Source organism: Mytilus californianus, unplaced genomic scaffold, assembly GCF_021869535.1.
Source record: "Mytilus californianus isolate M0D057914Y unplaced genomic scaffold, xbMytCali1.0.p SCAF_3, whole genome shotgun sequence".
In the NCBI taxonomy this organism is placed as follows: domain Eukaryota; kingdom Metazoa; phylum Mollusca; class Bivalvia; order Mytilida; family Mytilidae; genus Mytilus; species Mytilus californianus.
In genome coordinates, this window is record NW_026262679.1 from 76,880,182 (window position 1) to 76,906,244 (window position 26,063).

Below are 26,063 nucleotides of genomic sequence, written 5' to 3' on the forward strand. Positions count from 1 at the left end.
CACTGATGATCCGATGGATAAAATCTGTTGTAGAGTTGTCACTGGTTCAGAGTTCAGACGTACTTATATATATATATACCATCTTTTCCGAAAGTTTATTGTTTTCTGTTTGGTATTAAATTAATATAATTAAGATCCATTGTGTTACATCTGTGATCCGTTTATTTGGCAATCGCCATGGCAGTCAGCAGGGTTTAAGAACATCCGTTGTTCGACCTGCTAGGTCAAATGCTTTTTGTTAAAATATACTTTTTCACTTTTTGGTCTTTTGGAAAATGTTGTTTGTGCTGTATTTAGACCCCCTCTACAAAGAATTTATTTTGCATGCACACGTATAAAAATTGCGGTTTTTATCCAACGCAATCATAGGTTTGAACTTTTGTTTTCAATTTAGACTTGTTCATATATATATATACATATAGTATAAATCTGTTTGCCAAAGGGCTAGTATGTTTTGGGTAATTTTTCAACTGTAGTCAGTTAATAATATATAGTTGGTCTGCAATTAACTAATTCAAAATCAGATTATTTTTAGAGAACACAAGTTTGTAATAGTCACTACATTTCTCACTCTTTACTCACTTTTTACCACATAATGACATATAGATAAACATCAAACAACTATGGTGCAATTAAATTTATCACTGGTTTCAAATATAAACTGTGATTCTATATTTAAATTTTTATATTTGAAAAATTTATACTGTCAGTGTAAGATCCAAGTGCAGATTTTGATAAGAAGATGGCTTGGTACATTTTTCAGAAATAATGCTTTCATTCTTTAATATCCAACAAGTGCTATGTCACAATCCTTAAAACTTTCAAATATGCACAGAAACAGAGGCACCAAGGAGTTTGTACTGTGAAAATGGGTAAATCAGTACTGTAGTACATGTTAAGATAGACTGGCAATCAATCAAGAAATCTGCCACTGCTATACTATTTATGGGCAACAGTCATTTGGTAATATGGTGCACTAACATAAATCTGTTTAGTAAAAGATTTTTAATGAATGCAGACATTATTTGAGATTATTATAAGCATGATTCCCTAACAAGTTTTTGCTCTTCATTAATTATCATTGTATGATCTTTAAGAATTTCATAAAGCTCCTTAAAATACCATTGCACTATTTTTGGGTATCTTAATAGACTTATTTGTCCATGTAGCTAGTCAATATCTTCCTTCATCATACATTGATCATTGATCATTTTTCTATTCTACTTTCTCTGATTTACTACTAGTTACATGAACAAAATAAGTCGGATATCTAAATAAATTGAGATACTTTATAGGAGATAAAATTTTTATACAACATATACTGCAGCCAAACAATACTTTTATCAAATTATTTACAGATCACTGAATTACATAAACTACCCTCATTACTATAAGTAAAATACACATATCAAAAGTATAAAAATTCCGTTTGAACTCCTACATGAAACTAACATATTATGAATATTATTGAATTAATCTCATATAACTTTTGATACAGGTATAATACTTCGAATATATCTATTATGGCAAACTAATGAAAGACAACCAATATATAATTAATCCTTGTGCATGCCAATAAATTATACAAACGGCTTGGGATAGAGTTAAAATCTGCTCTACTTTTGATATTTTCTGCTTGTGGCAAACTTTAAGCGAGGACAGTTATACCTTTATTTTACCCCTCCTAAGTGATTATGATAATGCATGCACTTGACATGAAAGGGTTGACACCCCTTTGTTATCTAATATTTAACATGTTATCAATGACTGTTGTTTGGCTCTTTCCTTTAATGTGCTATATTTACTTTTAAATTGCCCTAATACAGTCATTGGTGCATTAGAGATTACTTTTATCTTGACAGGTGATCTACTAATAAAACATGTGTGTATTTTGTACCTTTTCTCAATTTGCATGTAGGTAATCTTAGTATGTATGAAGTGTTTACTTATTTCTGAACTTTTCTCACAAGAGTTAGCCTGTGCCTCTTTCACAAAAAGTATTATGAGAAAAAAACGCTCTTATGTTACCTGTTATAACTTATATATTTAATTTATATCACAAGTTTCTATTAAAAGAACCAATAAACTGGCAGATACTTAAAAGAATTTTTTTTAACCATTTTCAAATGTCCAATAAATACAATTGAAAACTGTTATCAGTTTTATGACACCCTACTACTGGCTATCCTTACAGCAGATACAATAGGATATGTTTTCCTGATTGCCATTTAGAACAATTATTTTTGCTGTCGTGTGCAGCAGATTATTGTCTCCTGTTCCGAATTCCAAGGAAATGTAATGGATTTTGCAATGGTGTACAGCAGATTATGTTCTGAGTAACCTGTTTCATCTCCAGTACAGATTGTCAGTAATAGGATGTGTTTATAGCTATTACATATTAACTCAATCCAAAACAGTCACAAAAAAATATCACAGGTTTCAACAAAATTATAAGTTTTGTCAGAATTGACATGAAAAACATAAAGTTCTAAGGAAGTCTTTTAAACTACTCATAATTCTTTGTTTTCTCATGTATTGGAGGAAGATTTATCTGTTGGGTTTATGTGCATACATCACATCAAATATTCATATATATATCTGATAACTAGGTTATCTAACTGCACCACACTTTTTTCAATTTTAACCAGAAAACAATAACACTTTTTACTATTGAAAAGAATATAAGAAAATAGCTTTATCATTTAAATTTCGTTTTTTTGCCAATATTTCAAAAGAACAGATTACGAGGAATGCAACAATGATGAATTTTACGAGGAATGCAAAAATGATGAATTTCTACTATTTTAAAATTTTACTAGTTCAATTTGCCAGTAAATCACTACCTCTACAGGGTAAATTCAAACTACTAAGTTGTGAATACTATATATGATGCATATTTTATAGAGGGGTGAAAAATGAATAACCTTGATAACCATGCATGAGTGAATCTGAACATTCAAGTTGGGCTAAACATCCATGACATGTACAACTTGTATTTACTTTCACATTGACAAATTCCAAACAAAAACATAATAAATTGTAAAAAATATGACAAATGTTTAAACCCACAGAATTGTTTTAATAACTGTTCTACTTAATCAATCATGTTTTTAATCAGAAGAATGAGCAATTTAAAAAAAAAACATTAAGTTATGACGATTTATGACATGCTCTATTTAGTCATATTTGTATTGATGCCCTTAAGGTCACATGTACTAATATTAATAATGCATTTATAATAACATGACAAGGTGACGAAGTTGCACCTTAAAGACACACAAAAACAAACAATGCATTATGAAGTGTTTTCTGTGTCAGATTGACAAAACATGTCAAAATACCATTTATATTGCACTTAAGATTTGTTATCAATTTTTTTTCTGATATTGATCTATTTTCATGTCTGCTTCAAAACCTTGTAGTTTTCTCGTACTTAAAAGTCTCAAGATATGCAGATAATGACCTAAATAATTTTCTTATATGGTTAAAAAATATGTTCATGTAACTGAACATTTTCAAAGGTTAATAATGAAACTGAAATACTTTTTGCAATGTTTAAACATTGGATTATCGATTAGCTTATTTTTATGTACCTACCACCAAATAAAATAAAATGCTCCGCTGGGGCGCAGCTTGATACGACCGCAGAGGTCGAACCCTGAACAGTTGGGGCAAGTATGGACACAACATTCAAGCTTGATACAGCACTGAATTTGGATTGTAATTAAATATTTGACACAGCATAGGTTTCTGACACAGAATGAAAGTGGTCTAAGAACTTAAAAAAAATTAATTTACCTATTCAAACCATATCATTATTATTTGCTTTTGTATATAAATCAGAAATAACCAATTTAAAATGGAAAATTTTAAAGAAAAAAAGGAAAAACAAAATTCCCCCCAAATTTTTTGAACCCCCTTATGATTCATCGCCCCCAAACTCAATCCCAGCCTTCCCTTTGTGGTATGGTACCTTGCAGTACAATTTCAGAGAGATCCATACACTTGAACACAAGTTATTGTCTGGAAACTAGAAAAATGCTTGTTTTTGGCCCCTTTTTGGCCCCAAATTCCTAAACGTTTAGGGCAATTACCCCCAAACTCAAACCCAGCTTTCCCTTTGTGATATGGAACCTTGCAGTACAATTTCATAAAGATCCATACACTTACACACAAGTTATTGTCCTGAAACTAGAAAAATGCTTGTTTTTTGGCCCTTTTATGGCCCCTAATTCCTAAAATTTAGAGGGAATTACCCCAAAAATCAATCCCAGCCTTCCCTTTGTGGTATGGTACATTGAAGTACAATTTCAGAGAGATCCATACACCTGAACACAAGTTATTGTCTGGAAACTAGAAAAATGCTTATTTTTGGCCCCTTTTTAGCCCCTTATTCCTAAACTTTTTGGGCAATTACCCCCAAACTCAATTCCAACTTTCCCTTTGTGATATGGAACCTTGTAGTACAATTTCATAAAGATCCATACACTTAAACACAAGTTATTGTCTGGAAACTAGAAAAATGCTTGTTTTTTGCCCCTTTTTGGCCCCTAATTCCTAAAATTTGAAGGCAATTACCCCCAAAATCAATCCCAGCATTCCCTTTGTGATATGGAACCTTGTGATACAATGTCAGAGAGATCCATACACTTACACACAAGTTATTGTCATGAAACTAGAAAAATGCTTGTTTTTTGCCCCTTTTTGGCCCCTAATTCCTAAAATTTGGAGGCAATTACCCCCAAAACCAATCCCATCATTCCCTTTGTGATATGGAACCTTGTGGTACAATGTCAGAGAGATCCATACACTTAAACACAAGTTATTGTCTGGAAACTAGAAAAATGCTTATTTTTGGCCCCTTTTTGGCCCCTAATTCCTTAACTGTTGGTACCATAACCCCCAAAATCAATCCCCACCTTCCTTTTGTGGTATTGAACCTTATGGTAAAATTTCATTGAGATCCATTCACTTAAACTAAAGTTAGAGTGCGAAAACTAATGTGTCTTCTGACGACGACAACGACGCCAATGTCATACCAATATACGACCACAAAAATTTTTTTGCGGTCGTATAAAAATCAGGTGAAATTGGTTTGATGTTCAAAATATTTCTTCCAAGAAATGTCAGAGGACAGAATAAAATCTTTCATATCAAGCTGTGTAATTTTTCAATGTCAATGCTAGTACTTTTCAATTCATTCAGAAGCTATATTTTCACTGTGTAAATGCTATTACTGTTATGTTTTTTACTATATCAAGACCTGCTATATTTTCACTATGCCAATGCATGTTTTAATTGTTATAACAAGTTCTATGATGTTATTGTGTCAGCATGGTTTATTCTAGTCTATTACTGTGGATTTTTTCTTAATATCAAGATGTTCTATATTCAAATGTGTGGTTTTTACCTTTAAATCCAGATGTGCTATATTTTGACTATGTAAATGTTCCACGCCATCTAGAATTTGTTTGATGAATGCTGATGCCTCCTCTTCACTTAAATGATCCTTTTCTGATATATAGTCAAACAATTCTCCACCAGACACCCTGAAATAAATTGGACAAGCTATGTTGATTGTTTGATGATAGTTTTACACCTGTGAGAAAACTCTTTCAACTGATTAATATTTTGTATTTACCAATTTGGACAAAAGTAAATTTCTGGAGAATAATGTATTTTGTGATTTTTAACTAACCAGAGAAAATTAGAATTCCATTTGCTACTTTAACATACATTCATGGTTTGTAATGAATATAAGAAAGATTTCTCATCAGTACCGTGCTTAAAAATACATGAGATAAATTGCTTCGCCTAGTGCAGCTGGATACGACCGCAGAGGTCCAACCCTGAACAGTTGGGGCAAAAATGGACACAATATCCGCGCTTGATACAGGTCTGAATTTGGATTGTAATTAAATATTTGACACAGAATAACTGTAGTCAAAGAACTTAGAATTGGTTATATGATTTGAATTTATATTCAATTTTTTGCTTTTGTGCAATACACTATGCTGTTGCGTACTGACTCCCCCCCCCCCCCCCCCCCCCCCCACCTTTTTTTTCCCAACAAAAAAATTCTTTCCCTGAAGATATGGTCATAATCTCAATTCAAATTTCCAATGGAGTATGCAACCATAATTACCCATTTAAATACATCATAAAAGTCTAAAATAGAAAATGACATACATAATCATGGCTAAAATTAATATTCCTTAATAGTAACGTCTAAAAATAAACTGATAGCTAATCATCTCAAGACAATACAACATTTCTTAATACATAATTTTAAAGCAGTGTAAGGGAGGTAATCAAAATGTTGTGTTTGGATAACCTCCCTTACACTGCTTTTATATTGTCTTAGGTAATTGTCCATTAACCAGGAAACCCTTGTTTTTCCCCTAATTCCTAAACGGTTTGAGCCATAACCCCCCAAAGCAAATTTAACCATCCCTTTGTGGTATGGAAACTTGTGGTATAATTTCAGAGAGATCCATACACCGTTCCACAAGTTAATGTCTGGAAAATAGAAAAATGCTTATTTGGGCCCTTTCTGGCCCCTAATTCCTAAACTGTTAAGACCATAACCCCCAAAATCAATCCCAACCTTCCTTTTGTGGTTATAAACCTTGTGTTTAAATTTCATAGATTTCTATTTAATTATACTAAAGTTATTGTCCGGAAACCAACTGTCTTCAAACGACGCTGATGACGACATGATACCTAATCAAAGAGTCAACAACCCGACCAAAAAACAGAAAACAGCCCAAGGCCACTAATACATTAATATCATCTTTGAACGTAAAATAAATGAAGGTTGAATATGACTTTCAAGATGATTAACCTAACTCTAAGTTGTTCTTAGTCAAAAAAAATTCTGCTTTCCTGTCTGCTGTTTTGTAACTTAGTTGTCAGCCACAGGAAATCATGATGTTGAAATAGAAATTTATTAAACATTTTACTAAACAAATGAATGGAGAAACAGGAAGTCAGACTTCCTTTGAATCTCTGTCTAAGTTGTTTTTTTAACTTTCTAAACCCTTCCTAGCTCTTTGTAACTTTGTCTCATTAACATTATACACACAATCAATAATGGCAATATACTTCAAAGCCTTACATTCCAAATACTTAAGACAATAAACCTCAAAGTCTATATAGGCTATAGCCCAAATATAACTCAAAGCACAAAGCCAAAACATTTAAGGTGAACTATATCAGAAAGCTACACCCTTTTTAGCTTTAAACCAAAATACCAAAAGGATTACAACCCAAATACTTCAGACAATAAACATTTACAATACTTACAATTCTAGCACCAATATAACTTCAAGTCTAGTCTCATAGACCTCATACAGATGTATTATGTGAGGATGATCAATCTGATGGAGAATGTCCACTTCCTTTCTAATGTCCTCCATCTTGGCTCCTCGTCGACCTCCCCCTCTCCTCTTCCGTATGAACTTGGCAGCATATTCTGTATTTGTATTTTTTTTCACACACTTTTTTACAATTGCAAATTTCCCACTGAAACAAGAAATAGTTCATAATATGAAAATTGAAGTTATTTCTTGATTAATAATTAAATATATGAGTAATTGAATAGCATATATACAAAAATCATGGTGATGAGAAGATATTTTCACCTTATAACAGTTAATTTAACCGCAATTAAAAAACCCTAAATTAAGATATAACTATGCTGTTTTTTTCGGGGACGATTACGACATCTTGTGACGCTAATTTTGTTCATTGCTAAACACTGTATATTGACCTCTAGACATTTCTTGTTTTTTTTTTTTTTGTGTTTTGATGTTGTATGTTTGCTGTGTCAATGACATTTTTTACCAACACACCCCTTTTATCTATACTCAAAACACTAATATTCTTCTTTAATAGCCTTATTTCCAACTTTTCTGGACTTGCCAAATTAGGACAGTTAAGACCTTGACATATTGTATTGACACCTGTATATTGTTGTAGACCTTATATTGACCAGCACATGTCTATTGGTTTTTGTGTTTTTGAGTTGTATTCCTATTGCCATATACCCAACATCTACTTTTAAATTATTCATATTCTTTGTATGATCTACTTTTATCTAGCATTGCTCAGAATAATTGGTTAATGAAATATATACAAAAATGTTGCAACTGCAAACACTCAATCCCGATTGTAAATGAGGTAATTAATATAAGTATAATGAGCTACAGAGAATAGACTGAATGAGGCCAGACTGGTAAAAGATTCAATCAACAGCAATGAATGATAATATACTGAATGCTTGTGCAGACACAGCACATATAGCATTTTTCTAGTTTTGCAGCACATATAACATTTTTCTAGTTTTGCAGCACATATAACATTTTTCTAGTTTTGCAGCACATATAACATTTTTCTAGTTTTGCAGCACATATAACATTTTTCTAGTTTTGAAGCAGACCCATTATCTGTTCTTGTTAGATATTAAAGATCGATGGATAAATTATAAATTTCATCTAAGCCAGATTTACATAAATTTACAGAAATAATCTGAAAGTCTCTTGATCGCTCAATAACTTTATTTTAGTTGAATCAATCATACATGTATGGATTTGATGGAAATTTTGAGAAATTCTATAAAATATTGATTGATAAAAAATCAAGATGTAAAAATAATTTCAAATCTAAAACAAATCTGTGTCAAATGGACTAATAACACTACCAAAAATCCTCATTACATTTCACTAAGAAATTGAGGTCAAACCATCTTTTTCTCAAATAAATATTTCTGTAACATGTTATTCTGGATGAAGTTAAATACTTTTTACTGGCACAAAATGTTAATAACAAAAGTATTTCAGTCATGCATCTTGTATTCTATTTCAATGTGTAGCAGCTGCACCCATGTAATTGTCATGTAAACTCTAACAGAGGTATCATTATTCTGTAATGAGAGATCCTCTTTTTACCATTCAATCCATCTCAAAATCTGGCAGATCTAGTAGATTTTAAGCAAAAAATGAAATGTTTTACAAAAAATAACTTGTCTGTGTTACTTCATAATGTTTATGAACTGTTTAACTATTTAAATAGTTTTGTAAAAATGTCAAATCAACCTTTTTTATATAACTATTTAAATCTATTTTATAGTAATTCAATCATAGATCAATGTTGCCAGATGCAGGTAGTTTACTTTAATCTGAAGGATCAATTTCCACTTGTTTAACATACTGTAAATTCAGAAATTATTGCGTGCATTTATTATTGCGATTTTGTCATTTTAGACTAAAATGCGATTCTAAATTTTGCGATATTGAGAACAATCCTGTTTAATTCATATAAGATATTTCAAAATACGAGTTTAAATTATTGCGATTATAACCCTGTTGCATTTTTCACAATAATAAATACATCGCAATAATTTCTGAATTTACAGTAGCTATATATATAGACCGACTAGTATTTAATGGACAACAAAAATAAGTTGTAATCTGGACAGTAGTTTGAAGTCCCTTTGACCATCAGACAGGGGAGAATTATAACTGTCATTAGACACATTTTCTACAGTAATAATAGGCTCTATGAAATGTTACTGACAACAAATACTACCTGAATTTAAGGTCCCCTATTAGATTGTATGGGACTGCATTTTCATATATGCCATTAAGTATGATAGACAAGATCCCAGCTATCCTGACTCATGGTAGGTTATCAAAGTCTCAGATCAAAGACTTGATATACAAAAACACCAGTCAGTTTTGTGAAGCCGGCTTGCCTTCATACAAATAGTCAATGTACTGACTTCAGAAAATTGAACAACAAACACACAGCTGATAGCCAGAAAACTGACTGGTTTGCAAGTGTTACACTTAGAAATAAACTTTTTTTTTATTTATTCAATAAAGGGAGGATAAATTAATGTACTGACTACTGACTATAAGCTGCTGAAGATTTAACTACAAACCAGCAGAACTTCAAAACTGTGTCAAGGCATTTCAAGAAACTATGCACCTACCAACCTTAATGTTAAATTTCAAAATGTTATATATGTCATAAATAAAAAGTTCATACCAATAAATAAATTTTACAAAACATGTGACATGCAAATCTACATAGAATACTATTTATCAAAGTTATGAACTGAGAATACTGTGTAATGGTAGTCTCAGTTTGGAACTTGGTTAAAAAAATAGCTTTTGCCCTAATTTTTTTTAACATAACAATGTTTTATGCGTCATGTTCTAAGGATTTAGTTAATTTAAGATTGTTATTATTTTTTACATTTACAATCATTCATGACATATGTGTCACAAAATCTGAGGTAACTTTACAGCTGCAAATTATTTTCCTTGACAATGTCAGGCATTTACAGACAGGAAATCCTCAGGGTCAGTAAAATGTTGCAGCATATTATTTGAAACTTGTACTATGATAAATTAAGTCACAGTATAAAGATTTAAAAGTGACTAAAGTGTACTTAAATAAATGAGGAATGTGTTCATGGGACACAGATGATGCCCCCGCTTGCGTATCATATAAAGTTATAAAGGGACATAACTAGTGACACTACTCAAATCTGTACTTGATCTGAATTTTGTAGTAATAAGTATTGTGAATAAGTTTCAAAACATTTGGTTGAGGCCAACTTAAGTTAGAGAATGGAAACGAAAAATTCAGCAATTTTTCCATTTGTTAAGGGGCACAACTCTAGAACAGTAAAAGTGACACCACCAAAATTCAAACTTGATCTGTATTTTGTGATAACAAGCATTGTGTATAAGTTTCATAACATTTGGTTGAGGTAAACTTAAGTTGGAGAACGGAAACGAAAAAATTCAGCAATTTTTCCATTTGTAAACTGGCATAACTCTGGAACGGTTAAAGTGACACAGCCAAAATTCAAAATTGATCTGTGTTTTGTGGTAATAAGCATTGTGTATAAGTTTCATAACATTTTAGTTGAGGCAAGCTAAAGTTAGAGAACGGAAACCAACTTTGGGACGTACGAATGTACTGACGGACAAGGGTAAAACTTAATACCCCCTCTGCTACGGCGGGGGCATAAAAAGTAATTGGCATTACATTCCAATTTTTTTTATGTCATTAATTACAGTTAAGTTTCAATTACTTGTAAAATTTAATTCTAGAATTATAATGAATGACAAATTTCTTTTACATTTTTCAATTGCCTTTTTATTCACTTAATACAATGTAAATTATTTCAGTCAATAGGATTGTCAAGTAAATTGCCCTAAAAAATCTATATTTTCAAAATTTGGGATTGCCTAAGTAAAATTATTTCACCTCTCCCTTTTTTTAACGTTCGTGGAGCCCTAAAATTTTCACTGATTTATATATTACTGTAAAACATTTCATCAGCAGTCCTAAATGAGACACACAGCTACAAAAGCAGCTGATATTGCCAAATGAAACACACAGCTACAAAAGCAGCTGATATTGCCAAATGAAACACACAGCTACAAAAGCAGCTATCAAAATCAGATGAGATTGCCTTTTCATATGAGTCATTAAGCTCACTTACAATGTAAGTATCAAGAGTCCTGTGTCATAAAACAGGGAGTATGCCTACCAGTAATTTAAATCTTCCCATGTTAGTGAGAACTTTTACATGTTATCATACATCAACAGTTATTATTACTTTACAGATGAGGATGATGTATTATCAATTATAGATTATGACTGCAATAATGACACAATTCCTAGATAAAATGCTATTTCCTCAGGCTATTTCATCTCCATACCAGGTGTACAAAGACAATCTATTTATTATGCAACTCTGTGATATTCCACATATCACTTAGAACTGAAGCTATAATAGAATTTTGATGAGTTTAACATTCACTGTCTGTCTTGTAATCAGAACAAATATTTGCTACAGAAATATATAACATATAAAATAAACTGCTTCGCTAAGCGCAGCTGGATACGCCCGCAGAGGTCCAACCCTGAACAGTTGGGGCAAAAATGGACACAATATTCAAGCTTGATACAGGTCTGAATTTGGATTGTAATTAAATATTTGACATATTAAAGGTTTCTGAATAAATGTAGTCAAAGAACTTGAAATTGGTTATATGAATTGAATTTATATTCAATTAAAGATTTCTTGCTGTTGTGCAATACACTGTGCTGTTGCGCAATACTAAGTAAATCTGTTGTTAGACTATAAACAAATAAAGTTCAATTTCTTCTCAATGTCATATTTGAAATTTATGAAAATCAATAGGGAGATTACATCAATAGCTATAAATAATTCACCAAAGTTTCATGAGAACTGATGAAAGCATTTTTGAGTTATTGTCGAAAAACTGGAAAATCCCCCCTTTTTTAATGAATAAACCCTATAACTCAGAAATGTAAAATCTAAAATTTATAAAATTCTAAAGGGAGCTTACATCAACAGATATTAACAATTCACCAAAGTTTCATGAGAACTGATGAAAGCATTTTTTAGTTATTGTCAGAAAACTGGAAAATCCCCCCTTTTTTTATGAATAAAACCCTGTAACTCGGAAACGTAAAATCTATAACTCATAAAATTTGAAAGGGAGCTCATGTCAATAGATATAAACAATTCACCAAAATTTCTTGCAAGTTGGTGAAAGCATTCTTGAGTTATTGTTGGAAAACTGGAAAATCCCCCCTTTTTTAATGAATAAAACCCCAAAACTCAGAAACGGTAAAATCTGAAATTTATAAAAAACGAAAGGGAGCTCACGTCAATAGATATAAACAATTCACCACAGTTTCATGCATATTGGTTAAAGCGTTTTTGAGTTAATGTCCGACATGTTGACGACGGACGGACGGACAGACGGACGGACAGACGGTCAACGGTATACCATAATACGTCCCGTAAACGGATGCATAAAAAGTTCATAATTTATTTTCATGCAAGTATGAATCTGAACTGTTTCAAAAAAGTTAAGAAAGCAATTTGACGCCACTTTTGATGAAGACTTTTCATGTTTGAAAGACTTATAACATATTTCTTGATTTTCAAATTACAGGGGTTTGATAGTCCTATGTGATTATACAAACAGTCATAATCTTAAGTTACTTTTATAATTCCAATATATTGATTCTTTTGATCCAGTGGTGACAGTCCACATGGGGTAAAACTATTATCAAGGTATAGAGTGACAATGATAAAACCTTAATCAAATTCATCCAATAAACATATTATCATGAAACTGACATGAACATAAAAATGGAAATTGACCTGCTGTAATGAATTTCAGGTGATCACCATGATGATTTATCTTTCATGATTTTATTGTCTGCTGTAAACATCTGGGGGAAGTTGTTAAGATAGATAATTACTTCATAGTTTGAATTAAGTTACAAGTCATCCAATTTGGTTTGACTGATTTCTGAAAAGTAATCAATTGCATGATGAAATAAATTTACCGATTTAAAGCCCTAGTAAAGGAAATATAGAAGAATATGAAACTTTTATCGTCATTTCGTCCATTACAGATTAGAAATGGGCAAAAATCTCTTCCTGTTCACAAAGATAATTGAAATTTCTTAATTGAAAGCGAAATAATGCCTTTTGTTAATGAAAAATTGGTAATTTTACAAATTGAGAAGGAACTAAATGAATTTCAGCTTCCTTATGTATTACTGTATCTGTAGCTCAATTGAGGGAAACTTTATCTGATTATCTTCCATATTATCGTGTTCAACATGATTGATTGATTGTTTGTGTTTAAAACCACTTTCAGCCCTATTGACTTTTTTGCAATGGCCAGTTTTTATTGCTTGAAGAAGCCGTAGAACCTGGAAAGAACAACTGACCTTTGGCAGGAAAACTGGGAATTAAGATTGGAGTCAAAAGCATGTGCCACATGCAGGGTTCTAACTCACAACCTCAGTATTGACAGGATAGTAATACAGTAGTTGAACTACTTACACCACTCAGCCACTGAGGCCCTGTTCAACATGAGTAAAAGATGTGGGGTAAAGTCAATGAAACAACACACATAAAACACAAGCAATAAAAAAAAAAACACAACTAATGTCAAAATACAGTCTGAAATGATAGGTTTGAGTCATGGCTTATAATAATTTTGCTAGTTGTAAAATAAACTTTATCCTAATTTCAAATTTTTTTGGACAAAATTTCTTCCTGCATGCATATGTCAATTGAGCAATAGATCATGTAGCCATATGAAAAAATACTGCAAACTGGTTTGTTATTTTTGAGATTTTCAAAGCCTAAACTTTTCATGTGGTGGTTAAATTTGCACATGAAAGATGAGGTTTATTCTTTAAATCAATTTTATTGCTTTCTATAAACCATTTGCACAATAAGGAATATATATAACTGCAATTAACATGCCAAATAAGTGGAAAGAATCCCAGTGCAAAAAATCCAAATTTTCAGTAATGCAAAAAGACCAGATTCTCATAAGAAGAGACTGAATGACCACCATAAAAGAGATTCCTGAGTGGGATAAGCTTTTGGGGATTTATTTGGATTTGATATGTTTGGGGTTTAATAAAATTTGTTGTGTCTTAGGAGTTTCTTCAGAGAATCTGATTCAGGATTCAAACTTCGGGGAGGTAACTATTTTTAGCTGTGTTATATCATACTATTGATTTTAAAAAATTTCACTTTGTTGTCAGATTTATAAGTTCATAAATACAATTTGGTGTATCTAATCTTTAATATCATGACTGAATCTCTAAAAATTACCTCAATTTCTGATATCAAATAAGATAAAGATGCAACTCTCTCCTCAGTTCATAAGTATTTGACAGGACATTGACGTGTATAATTAATAAACTACATGTATATTGTTCATAACCCCTGAAACAATTTGTAACAAAAGAAACTCAGGTTTATGCAGTTCAATCTTTACCTTGTATACGATCACAGGTTTCAAATTATTGAACCATTGATTTTTATTGTTAGTAAAATAATATTTGTACAAAGTGTAGATCAAAGAGGGATTTACATCCACTTCAGTCCCATAGATTACCTATACTGTACCTACATATCAAGTGGCAAGTTATTATCCAGTAACAAAGCCAAAATCATCTCAGTGGAAATCTGTTTCAATTTCAGAATCACTTTCCCGTCAAATTTTTACAACAAAATTACAGTTTGAATAGACATTTCTAATGAAAACAGCATAATACTATAGTATTTAATAATTTGAAAATTGTGAGTGGTAATTTCTACTCCATGACAGTAGAAACTGACAGGGCAATTGGTTCTTTTATCCTGCTCAAATATTTATAGGACACCAACCTTTAATGACCTGATTTGTATATAATGTTACCTCCAAAAAGGGTAAATATTAACATCTTTTATAAACTAAACACTAAGTTAAACAAATTTTAAACACAGGTTTGAGAGTGGCTTGTCGTCTTTTAGTCTACATGTAGCTGGAGAATATAACTGGTAAACTGCCAGCCTTGCCGGGAACCATTCCAACAAAGCAACAAAAAATATTGATTACAGTAAATGTAAATAAGACAGTAAAGTTACACAGGGAAAAAAAAATGAAAAATCCTTTCGTGGGTGTACATGCATTATGGTATTATGGTAGACTATTTACCCCTTACACAATGTACATGTTGCTTATGGTGATTTTGTGTTTTGTATTTGTGCTGTATTCTGGTACAAGACCATACATTTGCTATTGGTGTTGGTGGTTTGTGAAGTTTGCTGTGGTGTTGAATGAATTTGCTAATGGCCATTATTTTGTTGTATTAAGGTTATGAAATAAATCATCAATAGTTATAAAGATGAAGAACACACAGTCTAGTAAGTCTTCAATTGCCAAGATTTTCAATATTAATTCATTTAGTTTTGAAAATCATGTTAATAACCTTCTGATAGAAGTCCAATTATGATACCACCACTTACTGTTTAAACAACAAGTACATATAGACCTTTAGTCTTATGACCTCTCATCAATATCTATTTCCTTCTATACATTCCATTTCTGACAAACTGATTGGAGATAAAGAAAATGATCTTTATCTAAATTACCTATTTATGTCTGTCATGCATGTCTGTTGGAAAAACAACAATACCATCCAATTACTTTATCTTTTTACACAATGTTCCCCCAGGTAACTAAGATTCTGTTTGTACTTAAATTAAGCAATCTTACAAAATCATCACTTATTAGACCACTGTCACAGAATAGCTTAACAGAAAATGCACTAGTAATTAAATGATACCAATGTTAAGGTGAGACTTAAAACCCACATGGGACCTAATATGCACTGGATATGGGTGGTCATCCTAGTTAATTTACATACTTAAGTTAAATAATTATAGCAGAAATGTGTAATGCATGTTCTAAAATCTTTGAATGTCATATGAAACTTCACAGCATAACATCTTCATATAAAATGGGGAAAAAAAAATAGAACTTTAATATTACTAGCACCTATAACCTGATCAATGAAACAGGGACATTTTTCTCAGATAGAAAAAATCACAAATTCCTCTTTTTGTTCTCTTATATAACTGTCTTTAAAATCATGTTGGCAAAATGCCTTCTTTCTTTTGTGAAATTCTTTAAACTGAAGGACTCTTCTACAAGTTTTGTAATTATAGTTCAATCAAGAAAACATATGTAAGATCCTAAAAGTTTTGTTTATCTATCTGGGATGTAAAAAACCTGAATCTGAAAGTTAAGATGAGACGGAAAGATAAGAGGCAGATGTTTTTAGGTTCTCCATTCATTCAAAATTTATTTTTAAATGCTTTAACACATGTCCTCTCAAAGGTTCAAGACAGGAAGATTTTTCATTACATAATTTCATAAGATCATATTGGATTACTGTACATGTATATTGCATCATTATAAAGTTATTTATGATATGCATATGTACTATCATTAGCTTAGATTCATAAGAATTTTAATAATTTTAATTTATATTGCCTAAAAATTCATGCAATGCCTTGGCTTGTCCCTGATTTCATCCAACAGCCTGTTTGGGGACGTAGTTTGGGGCACCATTTAGACCTAAGCCAGTCCCCAAAACAGGCTGTTGGCATTAGAGCAATCTTAGACTGTGATTGTGTAATGTCGAAATGAAAATAAGGCTACACAGCAGAGAAAGCCTGAAGCTAACTGTTCATGCTAAATGACATACTTATAAACCAGGTATATAGATTTCTTGAAACGAATTGTCCACATTCGGTTTGAAATTATTCAAATCCTACATTATTTTTCTTCAAGATGGTGACTTGTTGCATATAACTTTGGAAATCAACTATAAATTGCAGACATTCCAAAACTAATAGTATCATGAATTCTATCTGACCACTGTAAAGTAATAAGCATGGTTCAAAAGGTCATAGCAAAAATGAACAACAAGGTTCATTATAAATAATTAACACAAAGAGATGATAGAACTTTCTTAATGTATCCTCCTAAGAGGAGAGGTGTGTAAGGACACATACAAATGCACATTACTTTAATTTGTCATCACTAATTAGGGGGAATAACTCACCTTCATTTATGACCAATTAGTCACTTGTCAACATGTCAGTAAATAAAAGTGGCATACCTATCATGAAATGTCTGCTATAATGATAAAATAAATATTTGCTAGTTAACCTTTAAGCTGGTTAACTTGTCTTGTGGATAAATTTTGTTATTAAAGAAGTGATTTTTTTGTGTATTGGTTCTCTGGTACAAATCTCTTTCCATTGTGTAAACCTCAGCTTCATTCCACCACTTTTCAATTTTAAATAGATTTAAACAAAAAATTGAAGTGTCTTCCTCATTTTATTTCTCAAATCTCAAAAGAATCAAATTAATTAATAAAAACTTTTTAAACTGTTTTAAAGCAGTACAGTCTAGACTAGTTGCAATCTGTAGAGTCCCTAGGAAATTATATTATGACGAAATCCTTTAAACCATAATTCAAATTATTGCCTAAAAGCATTTTTTAATATGACAGTAAAAATTAGACTAGATATCTGAATTAAAATACTATCCCTTTGCCATTTTTTGACTGATCTGAGAATTTATGGTAAATACTAATCTAGCAACTTACATGCAATCATTACATTGAGCTACATTAGGGACAACATGCACTTACATGTAACATGATGTTACAGGTTACTTGAACATGTAATAATTTGTCCATGTTGACAAGCAATAAATCTGATTTCATATTAAATTGAAATCCATTAGATCTTGCTATCTCTGGAATTAATCCAGGTATTAGTGCACTTTATGGGAAATTAAATGGTCTTTTGCTTCAACTGCAAGATAACAATTTTAAAAGCTGCATGGTACTTGTACATTTAAAACAGTGACACCTGAATTTGACCTGCACAAAGTCAATCCTTTTCAATAAGCTTAAGTTTGTGATATTACCAAAGCAATTAATTTCAATTTACCCTATAACTTTGATGAATAAATTAGAGGATTATTCTTTAATTAGATGACAATCCTATGACAAAACTAAATATTTATGAGATCCCAGGCTGGAAACAATGTTTATAGTGTTCAACCGAAACTTCTCAACACAGTGTAAAGATCATAACAGCTGGAAAATTTGAAGTATTATGATCATTAATTCAGGTGCCTGCAGAAAGCATATATACCTTTTAAAATCAAAAAGTTATAAATTAAAATTGTCAAAGCATTTTAGTGAAAAATAAGTTTTAACTGTATGTTCTCATCTCAACATCATTATTAACCTGTCATAAAATCTATAACTAATGTTCTGTGCAGTGAAATTTATTTTCTGTAAAGTGACATTGAAAAACCTATTTAAATGTTTAAACTGCTGCAATAATTATCTTGTTCTTTAAGTGTATTGTTAGAACACTGACTGTGCAACAAGGTTAAATTATTTGCAGGTATTTAAAGTCTACATGCCTTGATCAATATCATAGACCTGTATATATCTTCATTTCCATGTATGAAAAACAGTGGATCTCAATAAAACTTTCAAGTGTATTCTACAGAGGAACCATCAGTTTGGCTCTAACTCAGCACATAACTTCGTTAAAAAAAACCAAGCTTATAATTTTGTAAGCTAGATACATGTTTTATCTACAAAAGACTCATCAGTGAAGTTGAAAGGCCAAATAAAGAACAAAAATAAAGTTACTCCTTTTGTTTTCTAGATTTAAGCCAGTTAAATCCCATATGTTTTATTTTTAGCGGTCAGACTCTCCTAGATGCACCAACAATTAATGTTACCGGCTACAGCCAAGGAGCACAATAAAAACTGTAGCAGACATCAATCTTAACCTACCAATGTAAATGAAGTATTACATTGCTTCTAGATTTCCTAAATGCACCATTGAAGTATGAAATGTTGGTCAGAATTGACAGAATAACTTTCTTAATGTTTGTAAGCTGATAGACACTAAATCAAATTAATCTTCCAAATTACAGAAGCATTCTGTAGAATTGACATGATACAGGGTAATCCTGCATGTATTTTTTCAATACATTCAAACACAATTCCTTCTATTATGCAATGCTTAGTCATTGTACAACTAAAATATTCATTAAACATATAAAATTATGGTTTCTCATTACACAGAATAGATTTATTACTATTAATTATCTGTTTGACCATAGCAACCAACAATCCAATCTCAGAAATATTCAACTTCTCATGTCATATATATGTACAATGTATTGTAAAGCTTTTCTGGCTATTGTTTTGTCATATACTAAACCGAGTTAAAATAAGCTCAAAAAGATAATTTTTCTAGCCCTGATCATGATTAAAAAGTCACACATATTCAATATTGTTTTAAAATAAACTGTTGACACAGAGATATGTCTCGCCTATTTGCATAAAATTCAGAAAAAGACAATCTGATGGACAACAACATTGCATATTAATTCAGTCACTGGACCATGATCTACTGGGCAGGGCCTGAAAATGGTCGACAAACTGAGATGTACAGACAGTAATGTATAAATTTAGGGCCTTGGAATAGTCATCAATCTGATATGAACTGATAGTAATGCAACTTCATACAAAGTATCATTGATCTAATCACAGGTAGATCCTACATGTATCAAACTAACTTAAGCAGAAAACTTAACATTGAAAATTGCTAACTAATTCAAAGTCACTGGACCATGTCCTAGGGGGCAGGGCCTCAAAATAGTCGTCAAACTGATATGTACTGATAGTAATGCAATTTTATTAAATATCAATGATCTATCACAAGTAGTTCCTATCAAACTTACTTAAGCTGAAAACTTAACAATTGTTGACACCGTCACCAGAAAAGCAATCCGTATGTCTCCCTTTCCGTGACTTTCTTTGCAGGCGAGACAAAAACATAGTTCAAGGACATGCAACCATTTACAATATAAGTCGTATAAAAATATTGGCCAATCAGGTGGCCGCGGCGTTGCTTCATCATCATCGTTATCAATCGGGACACTACTGGGGCGTTTCCGATGCACGTGTTATTCCCACCGACCAATGGAAAGCGGAGGTCTATTTTCGTTGTTCTTACTTTAGAATTTGACATCGGATGTGTATTTCCCTAAGATGGAAAAACGTAAAGCTTGAAACTTGAAAGAGAAAATGAAATTAAACTTTAACAAATTTGTCAGTTGTTGTCAGTGTATCAAGAAGGGATTCTGGATATATTATTGACTTCTCAATTCATCAATATTCATACTCCATAATCAATTTACACCCCATATACATGATAACTATATTTTATCTGCATGTACTACATTACAACCACAAAAATAGCATGTAAAAGTTTGGGCATGTAGATTTCACTTTCAGACAAGTAAAAGTAATAGGGCACTTGCCCAACTGGACAAGTTGGTATAAAAGTTAATGTCGAACCCTGTTCATGTCCGGGCCTTTTATAGTCGACTATACGGTATGGGTTTTTCTCATTGTTGAAGGCTGTACGGTTGCTTATAATTGCTTACGTCCACTTCATTTGAACTTTGGTGGATAGTTGTCTCATTGGCAATCATCCCTCATCTCCTTATTTTCATATATAAGAAACTACTAGGTACACATGTATGCTGTATTATGGAATGGAACCCTTATCCAAGCATCAGTAGGACATGATGGATGAGGGTCATTTCCTGAAATAGCCAAAGGGCTACAAGACCCTTTTCTTTGACATTATAAAAGATGTGATTCAGTTTGAAATATTTATTCAATGGAACTTTACCGGCATTGTACCGTTTAGAATTTACTCAATTTGCACACTTTCATTGGTCATTTAGTTTGGAATGAGTATAGTTGATGATGTCATTAATGGACCAAAACATTTTTGTAGCCATCATATTGACACTAGCATACATGTATACAACTTCCCTATATCCTTAAGAAATATTACAAATGTTAATTCTTTCAAATATATAATAACAGATCATTTAAATTTATTGAAATCAAACCATTGAAAAGTTGTTAAATATTCATCGTGACATGTTTATTTTTTCATAACATTTTTGCAGTTGTATTGAACATTACCATTATACAAGTTTGACTTTAACATAATGTAGGCCACTGGCCACATACATATTTGCATTTTTGTTGGTTTTTTTTCGTTTATGATTTTCTATTATGAAGGCCTCAGGGAAGATAAGTTATATAAAAAACTATGTAACCCTCTTAAAATAAAGTATTGTTGTTGTTGTTATACCACCAAAGTTTCCAAGAATGTGGTTTAAAGATTATGTTTATTTTTCATAATTATATAAATGTTAATCTGATTTATTTTAAATAAACTTGAATTTTTAAACATCAAAGAAGTAATAACGCTTTAAAAAATGACATAATTTAAATAGCTACTCTTTTAGTTAGAAAGTCCTACAACAATCTACCCCTTTGGTCTATTTGAATTAATAATTCGGACTACCGGTAATCAAGACCCAACTGATAAACTTTTGAAAATACTGTTCATATCAATATTTACGCTTCAGAAAGTTGACAGTACTAAATATCTTGTATAAAAATAAAACATTTGATGAGAATTTAATCCTTTAGGACCTATAACCCTTAAAACATGAAGTACAAGATAAAATCCTAGGGCTATTTCTTTATCACAAACACCATCAGCTTGTTCTAATGTAAACAGAATCATACTAAAACAGTTTATTGGGGAAATGAAAGACACCTTTCTGGTATATAATGGCTAAATGAACATTATGTATTTTATTATTTACAAATGTATTCCTTTACCTACAGGAAACGATTGTATTTTGTTTTACAATCTCTATATATATATATATATACAAAAATGTATGGTATGCTCACATTCATATTTTGTTCGACACTACTTCTATAGTTCTACAAAGTGTATCATTATGCAAAATTTTATAAAAAAATTAAAGAATTTGCCTATTTTTATACTTCATACTTTTAAGGGGTCCAATCTCACTATCAACAAGAATGTGTCCATAGTACACGGATGCCCCACTCGCACTATCATTTTCTATGTTCAGTAGACCGTGAAATTGTGGTCAAAACTCTAATTTGGCATTAAAATTAGAAAGATCATATCATAAGGAACATGTGTACTAAGTTTCAAGTTGATTGGACTTCAACTTCATCAAAAACTACCTTGACCAAAAACTTTAACCTGAAGCGGGACAGACGGACGGACGAATGAACGGACGGACAGACCTAAAAACATAATGCCCATAAATGGGGCATAAAAATTGGAAAGATTGGTCTAAGATTCAGTTTTAATTTTATGTTGCAAATATTTCTGTTCATGTACAAGGTCGATAAGTACATGTATGTACTTAAGTATTATTGAAATTCACTTAAGAGTTGAATTTATTGGACTGAAAATGTAAAACTGGTAATACAGACATTTTTTAGGACTTCTCTTTCAAGTTTTAGGTAAACTCTTATGTTATTTATTGTGTTGTTCATCACAATGTGTAGATGAGCAATAAGAGTTTAAATTGCACAAAAATTGTCAATTTTTAGACCAATTTGTAATAACTATTCACACAGAGAAAAAGATTTGTTTGGCTTGTGTGATCTAATCATAAACTTAAAACAATTGTTGACAGTGCCAACACAAGAAACAGCACACTTAAATTTTGAGACAAAAATTGTTATGTAGACCTCATCTTTAAACTGTTTTTAAAACACTGTTTTCACTTTTTTGTTGCAGGTATTTCATTGTTTTTAAGTTTTACTACATACATGCATAGATAGTAAGGTTTTGAATTTGCAATTTCACTTTAGTAGTCTAAATTTCAGGACCAATGATGAAAATTTGGTAATGTAGATCATATTATTTTAGTTCACAAGTATGTGCTTGACATGGTTATAGACGTATTTACACTTGTATGCAAATTTAACTGCCATTACGTAAAATCACACAGGTTCCCGTAAACTTTGACATCATATGATTCATAATTCAAAACATTTGACGTCACAATTAAAAAGTGATTGTTGCCTGACGTCAAAAGGTTATTCGGAGTAGATCTAAGGTCATTCCGAGGCAAAATATAGCTAAATACCAAAAGTGTAAATACGTTTATTGGGTACACTATCATGAACCTAAAATGCATTGTTTTCAATGGCAGCCTTTCTAGTTTAACTTTTCATTTTGGCAGAGGACCCCAGAATGTTAAGACAGTAAGCAAAAGAAGGAAAAGAAGGAAAAGGCTGATTTCATTTTTCTAAATATGAGAACAATATTACAATTTGAAATAATTTCCTGTTGATTTCAATTACGTGTACATGTAATTACATTTCCGAAATTTTTAAACTTTCATAGTGACAGATTTTTAAATGACTGTGACTTTAAAACCAAGGTTATTACAGTGCTAGGGTAAGCTTTTAAAATAACACAATTGGTAAGAAAAACAAATGTAGTATCTCAATAGTCAGTTTACATACAGAACACTTTAAATTAGCACAAGTTATTTTTGCTGATTATTTAATCTTGCTTAAGAAGATTTGTCAATTGTACATGTATCGTTAACACTAAAACCACAGATGACATCTACAGTGTGTCAAACCAGAACTTCTGACCTACCAGTATATGTTAGTCAAGGGTCACTCAAGATTAAAAAGACGACAAATATTATGATCCATTAAAGATTGGATATTGCTAAATTACAATGTTTATTTATTAATTTTCCAAATCAGTTGTCAATCTTTTTGTATACGATAAATGAACACAATCATAAAGATATTCATATAATATTACATTTACACATTATTAAAAACCCATTTGCTATGACTTAATTGCCAACATTTTGTACATACATGTAATGGCAATTTAGAAATACCTACATTTAAAATATTACATTTCAATTATGATACTGTACAAGTACCGGTATTTACATAATTTGTGTCATGGATTGATACCCATATACTTTGTTTTTTATTACACAATGTAATCAGGGATTGAGATACTAGACTATTGTTATGTACATCCTTGAATTGTTTTATATTATATATATACATGTATAACAAAAAAAATAAATATTTCTTGCTGTTGTGCAATACTTAGTATATTTGTTGTCAGACTATAAACAAATAAAGTTCAATTAATTCTCAATGTCATATCAGAAATTTATGAAAATAAAAAGGGAGCTTACATCAATAGATATAAACAATTCACCAAAGTTTCATGAGAATTGGTGACAGCATTTTTGAGTTATTGTCAGAAAACTGGAAAATCACCCCTTTTTTTAATGAATAAAACCCCATAACTCAGAAATGTAAAATGTAAAATTTATAAAAATCTAAAGGGAGCTTACATCAATACATACAAACAATTCACCAAAGTTTCATAAGAACTGCTGAAAGCATTTTTGATTTTTTGTCCGAAAACTGGAAAATCCCCCCTTTTTTTATGAATAAAACCCTGTAACTCGGAAACGTAAAATCTAAAATTTATAAAAATCGAAAGGGAGCTCATGTCAATAGATATAAACAATTCACCACAATTTCTTGCAAGTTGGTGAAAGCATTCTTGACTTATTGTCCAAAAACTGGAAAATCCCCCTTTTTTTAATGAATAAAACCCCATAACTCGGAAACTTAAAATCTAAATTTTATAAAAAACGAAAGGGAGCTCACGTCAATAGATATAAACAATTCACCAAAGTTTTATGCAAATTGGTGAAAGCATTTTTGAGTTAATGTCCGACATGTTGACGACGGACAGACGGACAGAGGTATACCATAATACGTCCCGTAAACGGGCGTATAAAAAACATCAATGTTGTTAATCATGGCACTTTTTCATATAGTTGCAATTTACTATTATTTTATAATTTTTTTTTGGGGGGGGGGGGGGGGGGGGGGGGGGGGAGAGAAGGAGGTAAATGTGACAGACTCTACACCCAGCATCAAAAGTTAAAACAAAGAAATGTTTGGTTATTTCAAGATGTCCATGCACATTGTTCGTACAAGGGCAATCTCTCAGATTTTAATGTTTTTTAAATGTGGAACTGCATCTGAATATATGGAAATATGTTTGTATTCAGTCATCCTAACATTCAGCAACGCGACAAACAATTATTTAAAGAAAAGTGCTAAGTCAAAGTGTAAAATCTCATTTTTGCCCCAATTTTTGGTTAAATTTTAAAAACTATACCTCTTGTATATGTTTTTTAATGTTGCAAATGTTCAGAGAATTGCAGTGAAAACTTTAAACAAGAAGCAAGACATCAACATTTTGACAAACCTAGCTACAACACACAAATTTCAAGATGTTTTAGACTGTCAGAAATGCAATAACATACTACAGTTAATTATTTCTCACTACATTTAAGTCCATACTGTAAAATGCTAAATATCCTGCTGCAGGTAATGTTCAACTTTTAGGGGTTTCTTTGGTCCAATTTTAAAAAACATTTAGTTAAACCAAAGTGAGTAGGTGGAGACAGCTGCAATACAGACAACAATGCTGACACAATGCAAGACAATCCAAAATCAACCCTCTGACTCTGAGCAGCACAAAAATTTCACAAATATACTGGTATGTAAAATGGCTTAATTATGTGCTATGGAGCCTATGCATGCAATGCCTATAAAAAATACCTGTGTTTCCGATAACCCTACCTACCCTAATTTTTACTTACTACCTTTAA

General features: G+C 31.4%; 1 protein-coding gene across 6 annotated transcripts in view; it reads right to left on the minus strand.

The window, feature by feature from the left end:
* Positions 1-26,063, minus strand: part of LOC127733238 (death-associated protein kinase 1-like) — a 90,174-nt gene that overhangs the window by 63,049 nt on the left and 1,062 nt on the right. For 4 of the 6 annotated variants that reach the window (XM_052242547.1, XM_052242549.1, XM_052242546.1 and 1 more), the window contains exons 2-3: positions 7,306-7,524; positions 5,411-5,549 (exon numbers count right to left, since the gene is read on the minus strand). In XM_052242547.1, the coding sequence (XP_052098507.1) occupies positions 5,411-5,549; positions 7,306-7,524 (358 nt within the window). Of the gene's footprint in view, positions 1-5,410; positions 5,550-7,305; positions 7,525-8,701; positions 8,750-26,063 lie in introns of those variants that run through there. The other 2 variants (XM_052242553.1, XM_052242551.1) reach the window with 2 other exon arrangements.